Source organism: Carlito syrichta, unplaced genomic scaffold (assembly GCF_000164805.1).
Source record: "Carlito syrichta isolate Samal-C Ts95f unplaced genomic scaffold, Tarsius_syrichta-2.0.1 Scaffold169767, whole genome shotgun sequence".
In the NCBI taxonomy this organism is placed as follows: Eukaryota; Metazoa; Chordata; class Mammalia; order Primates; family Tarsiidae; genus Carlito; species Carlito syrichta.
This window is the reverse complement of record NW_007113863.1, coordinates 295,540-302,843: the sequence shown is the minus strand read 5'-3', so window position 1 is coordinate 302,843 and position 7,304 is coordinate 295,540. Positions and strand designations below refer to the sequence as shown.

Here is a 7,304-nt window from a genome sequence, read left to right as displayed (position 1 = left end):
CTGGGCAGCCGGGCCCCTGCCCGCCTCCTCCCTTCCAGTTACGCCGTCCGCTCCCTCCTTTCCGGCGGCTGTGAAATCGTTCTAATCTTCCAGAACCCGCCAGCCGCCGAGTCCCCAAATTGGGGGGATCGAGCCTGGATTAGTGCGCCGGATGTCCCCCAACCTTCTGTGAGGAGTGGGGGTAGACTTTGCATTCAGGCGACCGGGCGTCCTCCCTCCCAGCACACCCAGGGATGTCTTCTCCCTGGTTCCCAAAGCCACCCGCACCCGGGGACTCTGGCCCGCCAGCCTGCAGGGCCCGTGGGTTTCTAAGACCAAGTGAGGCGGTTGATTTAGGAGCCTGGCAGCGGACTGTGCCCCCAAATCGTCCCCAAACGAAATGAGAACTTTGAGAGTGGCTAGCAGCCAGGGGAGTCGCCCGAGGGACAGCCAGGTGCCCCGGAGGCAGCGGCCGGCAGGATCTTGTCGCCCGGTCCCTCAGCTCTGCCTCAGTTGTTCTCGGGGTCAGCTCTGCTGCCCGTGACAGAGCTGTGAATGACAGCAGTCGACCGGCCCTTTCCAGCCCCCAATAAAACAGACTGGACTCAACTACTCAGAGTGTGGCGCTGACCAGATGAGCCACTGCTCACTGGTTACTGGCCTCTCTGAGAAGCCAGCAGACCTGCGGCCCTGGCTTCGGCCTGGGAGAGGGACACCCATGAGTTCCAAGGCCCCTCAGCTCCCCCAGCCTTGTGGCTTGGCTCTCTGCTCTCCTGGGGACATCCGGATCCTCCAGGTGTACCTATGCTCCTTGTAGTGTCGCAGGAGCTGGGGACACAGTATCTGAGGAGACTCTTGAAGCCACAGCCCCTCTCCCCTTCTCGGCAGACTTCCCGAACTTACAGCTATCAAAGCTCCAAATGTGAGGACCACGGAGAGCCACAGTCAGGGGTCCTGGGGCTCCAACAAACGGAGCTGGATCCAGGGGCACCCTCCGTGTCTCCTCCCCAGCCTCACCCTGTGCCCGTCTCCTTCCTCTCCCCTCCCACCTACAGTGTCCACCCCGCTCGGCCAAGGCCGGGTCAATCAGCTCGGAGGGGTCTTCATCAACGGGCGACCCCTGCCCAACCACATACGCCACAAGATAGTAGAGATGGCCCACCATGGCATCCGGCCCTGTGTCATCTCCCGCCAGTTGCGTGTCTCCCACGGCTGTGTCTCCAAGATCCTCTGTCGCTACCAGGAAACCGGGTCCATCCGGCCCGGGGCCATCGGCGGCAGCAAGCCCAGAGTGAGTGTCTTTGCCACAGAAGTTGGCAGCTGGGCTCTGCGCAGGGACCCTGGCTGTGGCCCCTCTTCTGGCCCCGTGTCATCCAGGGGGCTGAGGTGTCCCCTGCTTCCCATGGAGAGCACAGTGGAAGGGTGGCCCTGCTCCCAGACACCCTCCCATTATTTGCCTATTGCGTGAATTTCACCAGGAGGAGGATAACTGAGGGAGGTCTAGGTTGTCCAAGACTTTGAGGCCAGTGAGCCATCCCTGGGCTGTCTTGACATCTGTCCCAAGCCCCATCACCTTCCGAGACCAGGAGACATCTCCTTTCAGTCTCGCCTGAGCTAGTGAGGGGGAACCCCAAGGGGTCTTCCTTAGGTTTTATTTTATTAGCCGGTCCCTATCCTCTACACCCAGCTGCCTTCCTGGGAGCCAGAAACTGGTCTCCCGAAAGAATAAAGCCAGGTTCTTAGGGGGGACGGCGGCCAGAGCCAACAGCCTGGCCGGGGCTCTTGGGAGGTTGATATTAAAAGTATCTCCCTCCCCGCATTCTCCCACTTCCACCTCTGAAGCAGGTGGCGACTCCGGACGTGGAGAAGAAGATTGAGGAGTACAAGAGGGAAAACCCGGGCATGTTCAGCTGGGAGATCCGGGACCGGCTGCTGAAGGATGGGCACTGCGACCGCAGCACCGTGCCCTCAGGTGAGCAGGCAGCTGGGCTGGGGCTGCCAGTGGCCGGCTTGGCGGGGGCTGGCGGGAGGGGGTGGCTGACTGGGGACTTGGGGAGAGGTGGGAGGGAGAGCAAGAAGGCAAGAGCGCTGGAGCCCAGGAATCGACCCAAACGGGGAAAAAAAAGGGGAAAGGGGAAATAAAAAGTTAGCACGGGAAAAGGGAGAGGAAGGAGGGAGGAAGGGAGAAGGAAAAGGGGAGGAAGAGAGGAAGGAAGGGAGGGAAGAGGGAAGGAGGGAAGGAAGGAAGAAGGAAGGGAGGAAGAAAGAGGGGGAAGAGCGGAAGGAAGGGGCATGTGAGTCTAGCAGGTTGCTGGTGACAGACCACTCCCTTGGCACTTTCTGGGAGAAGGGCTCCAAAGACGGTCTGTCCTAGGAGGGCCAATGCCCTGGACCCCCATCTCCAAGTCATCACTCCTGTTGCTACCCCCAGCTGCCAGCAGGTCCCCAAGCTGGAGGCCCCATGCCACGCTGCCCATGAGAGGGGACGTGGCCTGGTGTGTTTGCGTGTGCATGTGTGTGTGTATACGTGCATTCGGCATGCAGGCCAAGAGCCCACCTGAGTGTGAGGGATGGTGGCAGCAGGTCCGGAGGGACTCCAGGGTGGGCCTGGGGCCCTGGGGCACCTGTGAGAGCATCTGGGGCTCGCTGGGTTGCAGGCGCAGACGTGCTGGGATGCGTGTAGGAACACACGACCTGACCGCCAAGAGCGTGCCTCAGTTGTGGCTCGGCGACCCAGCCTGGGCTAGGGCACTAGGGTGGGTGTGAATGCCAAGTGCCAGTGGTGGCAGGGGAAGGGGGGTAGGAGGAGACTGTGAACCGGGCCTTCTCCCAGGGGTCCAGGCTGCAGGGCAGTCCTGGACCCCCCAACTTATACTTGCTCTTTTGCCTTTTAATTTCTGAGGTTTAGTGAGTTCCATTAGCCGTGTGCTCAGAATCAAGTTCGGGAAGAAAGAGGAGGAGGACGAAGCGGACAAGAAGGAGGACGACGGCGAGAAGAAAGCCAAGCACAGCATCGACGGCATCCTGGGCGACAAAGGTAGGGCCTGCCAGGGCCGCGGCACCCGGCCGTGCTTTCCCACGCTGCTCGTGTGTGCCGCCAGAACGAGGCCAGGAGTCCAGGGGAGAGCTCAGGCCGCGGGGCGCGGGAGCTTCTCGGGCTTGGCGGAGGACGCCCCCTAGGTGTGCCCCCTCATCGCGGAGCCGGCTGCTCCTTTGCGTGACGGAGTAGGGGGGCGCAGGCATCCTGTGAGTCCCGGGGGACCCAGCACGGGATAGCGCCTCGCAGACGGTGCCACCCTCTCGCGCGCGCGCCTGGCCTACCCGAGTCCTCCAGTGAGCGCGTGCTCCCCGACTGGTGTTTTGGCTGCTGGTCCCCGGTGTCGATCAATTATTTATAGGAAACTTGGGCAAAGGGGCGGGAGGGGGCCCGGAAGGAGGAGCCGGCCCACGGCTCCCTAAATGAATTTGTTAACCAGACCTGCACACGCTCTCTAAACGGTCCCTTGAAACCCCGCCTGACAGTTGACTGACCGCTGCAATCAATAAAAATTAGCCAGGGCTGCCGCCTGACGCTGAGCCTCGCTCGCCAGGGCAGAGCAGGGGGCAGGAGGGTGCTTGCCTCTGTGGCGCAGGCCGGTGGGGCCCAGCGTTGAGGCCAAGTTCCCAGATGCTCGGGTCTCAGGATCCCCGTGGGGAGAGGCCGCACACCTTGTGCACGGGCTGGAGTTGGAGCCCAGCTCCAAGCTTTCACTCCGGATCGGCTCAGGGAGACGTTTGTCTTCCCAGCGCCTGCTCGTGGGGGAAAGGATTGTGCTTTTGTTTTGGGACTGGGGAAGTTTCCAGAGAAGGGAGGGCGCGGCCTTCCTCATCACCCCCTCCCCGCGAAGTTTTCTCTGAGAGTCGGTAAGCTCGTGCTTAGCGGAGACAGGGAGGGAAACAGAAATGAAGACCCCAGAGTCACAAAGACCCGTGGTGAAAAGAAGAGGCCCCCAGATGCAGACAGGGAGGCGAGGAGCTGACAGAATCGGAGAGACAGTGGCTGTGGGAACCTGCAGAGCCGTGGCCTTGGGAGCCGCAGCCCAGCGCCCTGGGACCCCGAGGCTGGGACCTGGAGGTTGTGCCAGCCTCCTTCCAGTGGCTTCTCCCAGGACCCCTCTTCTTGCTTCCCGAGGACCCCTGCCCAGGTTCTCAATAGTCTCCCCCAACCTTGAAGATGAACTTCACAGACAAAGCCCGCTTCCAAAGACGGCCGATCACAGGCCCGATGCATTGGGGGCCAGGCAGCCTCGCGTGAGAGCCGCGGATCAGGGGCAGGGGCAGGCTATTGACATCAGGGCCCCTGGGGGAGCTGCAGTCCTCCAGGGACAAAAGGGGAGGGAAGAAAAGGAGAACGCAGTGCCGGGCACCCCGCTGCGCCAGGCCTGCCGAGGGGCCTCGGGTCTGCCACGGGAGGCAGCCCTGCACTGCCCGGTAGCCCATGGCTTGGCCAGCCAGCTCGGAGCCCTGGGACATCTACCAGGGGACCCAGTCCCTATCTTAGTTCCCATTGGAAAGAGACTAGTTGGACTTTTTGGGGGGGGCGGGGGTGGCGGGGGGAGACAGAACTTGAGTAATCTTTCCTGGACAAGGCACAAGACACCTCTTCCAAGAGTTGTTACCCCGGGGAGAAGCCAAAGGAGGTTTGGTCTTACTTGGACAGACTTTAAGTGTGCGTGAGTGTCTGGCAGGAGGCACATCCGGTTCCATCTGGGAGGGAGCACAGATGGGTGAATTTCCTCTGAGAGGGAAGGAAAAGGTGGAAAGACTGTGTGGTTTGGGGATCCCTTTGCCTCAAGGGAATTCGGGGGCTTCCCGTGCCAGCCCGGGCTTAGAAAACCAGCTCACAGGCAACTTCGCTGGATCGAGGTTTTCCCTGCAGCAGGACTAGGAAGTGTCAAGTTTCCAGGGCTTTAAGGAGGAGCCCTGTCAGATGAGGGAGGCTGAGCACACAGGTGCTGACTCACACGGGAGAGGCAAAAGTGACACGGTCTCAGAAGGGGACCAGGTGTCCCGCACGTCCCTCCCGCGGCTTTCAAGGGGTGCCAGGCACGTGGGGCACCCTGGATGCCCTGCGAGTGTGTGTGTCTTTCACAGTGTGACTCTGGTTCCGAATGCGACGGGCTGTGTGTCTGTGGGGGTGGGTTCTGCATAGGTGTGCAGCGTGACTGCAGATGCGTGTGAATGGGCTGATGCAGGCGTGCTGTCTACCCATCGGCGAACATGCCGCATTCGTCTCCAACCTGACGGCCTGGGCCGTTCAGCGGGAACCCATCACCGCGCCCCCATCTCTCTCCCAGGCCCCAGATGTCAGTTCCATGGCCAAGTTAAAGGTGAAAAGACCTTCCAGCCTTCCCCCAAGCCGTCCAGGTGGGGAGAGGCAGAGATGCCCCATGGGCAGAACAGGGGGAGCTATGCACATCCACAACTTTGTTTTGGCTTCTTGCTCTTGAGAAATGCTTTCTCTGGGGGGAGTTGCCCCTCTCATGGCGGGGAGCCGCCAAAGAAGGGGTTTAAGAGCTCTCTTCTTTAAGCGCTAAAGAGAGATCCCTCCCTGAGTCCGTTTTTTCCTATCGTCCGCTTGGCATTTAATAATGTTAAGACTTATTAGAGCTAGTAATGAAAACTGGGACCGCTGAATAGGAAACTGTGTTGGAGAGGGGTGTAATAGCTTCCAGGCATGGTAAGAAACTATTTATCCGCAATCAGTCCTCACTCCCAGAGTTTGAAGCACAAACGTTAAGTTGAAGGGTTTTAAAGCAGATTAAATTGAGCTTTTATTTCTGTGCACTTTCATCTCTGAACAGCTCACTCCTGCTCCCCTTGGGCTGATATTCATGAGGCTGTTCATATTTTTTTTTTTTTTTTTTGCTCTTATCCTTGTTAAGACTGAGTTATTAGGATTGTTGGCTGCGAGAATTCTCAGACCGTTGCAGATAGGTCTCCAGCCACGCTCCGCTCACCTGGAGAGGGAAGTGGACAGTTCCCTGCCCCCGTGCACCAGGGCTCCCTCTTCCTCACTCGCTTCTCCAAGGCCAGGGGAGTGGACAGGCCAGAAACCTAACAGGAGCGGACTTGAGGAGGGACGGGAAGGGAAAAGATTTCCCCAGAACCTGAGCTCTGATAGATTCTTGTGGGGGGGGAGTCGATGAGAGTTTGCAAAGGGGGGGGGTTGGTGAGAGTTTGCAAAGGGGGGGGGGTTGATGAGAGTTTGCAAAGGGTCCAACCGGTCCTCTGTCGGAGCTGAGGGGGACTGCCCGGGAAGAAATAAGCAACCATGTGAATCTCTACAGCAGCAGTGGCAGACAATAACGCCCAAGCCGCGTGCCTCTGGCCCTGCACCAGTCTGAGCCCATCCTGACCTGATCAGACTCCAAGGGGCTCCACACCGGTCTCCGGGATGGAAAGCCCAGTGGGCTGACGATGAATACGACATGTAAAAGTTACAGGATTGGAAGATCTAGCAGCAATGGCGAGGAGGCAACGTCTTCCTCTGGGGGCTGGGTAGGTGGGCACCCAGAGGGGGTGAGAGTCCAGTGGGAGATTTTGCAGACTCCCTGGGTCTGAAAGACCCTCTAAGGTGGAGGGTGGGGAAGGGGGGGGTGCCGGAGGGCGGTTTTCGTCTCTTTGCCTCTTTGCGTTTTTCCACAGTTCAGTTTTAAGGCAGCAAACATACAGGTGTGGAGTGGGGAAGGTGGGGAGGGGGGGAGAGCCCGGAGTGTCGGTTTTAGACACTTGTGAAAGGAGGTGGGAAACAATTTAATTTGGCAGCGGCGATAGCTGCTAATGCGGTTTTCGGTCGTTTGCTACACTGGAGGAAGCTGTTTTGATTGTGTGTACAAGGACCTGCCAAATTTAATTAGGCTCCGGGGGAGCGAATGAATAGGGGAAGGGGGGCATGACTCCCCTCAGCCCACACCGAGTTTTTCGGCTTCACACCTGGAAGGGGCATTGTTCACCGGCAGGGCGAGAAGCGGGCAGGGGCGGGGTGCAGGGGGGACAGGAGCCTCGGGAGAGGGGGCGAGGGAGGAGACCCGGCCGTCCCTTTATCGAGGAGCAATCTGCATCGGTTTAAACCAACAAGTTCCCTCCTCTGTGAATGTGTGTTTAGAGAAAGGTAATTGACACTCCACCAAATCAAAGGATTACCCCGGGTTGGCAATCTAATCAAACAGAGTCCAGGCGGGATTTGAGGCTGTTCAGAGCGGGATCAGCTTCGCATAATGGGGGCTCGGAGGAAGATGGGAGGGCGTCAGGCAATTCCCGGCTTTAGGCAGCGCTCGGCGGTG

The 7,304-nt window shown here is 59.4% G+C and overlaps 1 protein-coding gene across 1 annotated transcript in view; it reads left to right on the top strand.

Annotated features, from left to right (window-relative positions):
• Positions 1-93: 93 nt before the first annotated feature.
• The window catches only part of PAX7 (paired box 7), a gene marked incomplete at its 5' end in the record, with an annotated part of 103,016 nt that continues 95,805 nt past the window's right edge, over positions 94-7,304 (top strand). Inside the window, 5 exons of the mRNA XM_008051334.1 lie at positions 94-168; positions 868-923; positions 1,035-1,270; positions 1,822-1,951; positions 2,882-3,016. Coding sequence (XP_008049525.1) covers positions 94-168; positions 868-923; positions 1,035-1,270; positions 1,822-1,951; positions 2,882-3,016 — 632 coding nt within the window. The remainder of the gene's footprint in view (positions 169-867; positions 924-1,034; positions 1,271-1,821; positions 1,952-2,881; positions 3,017-7,304) is intronic.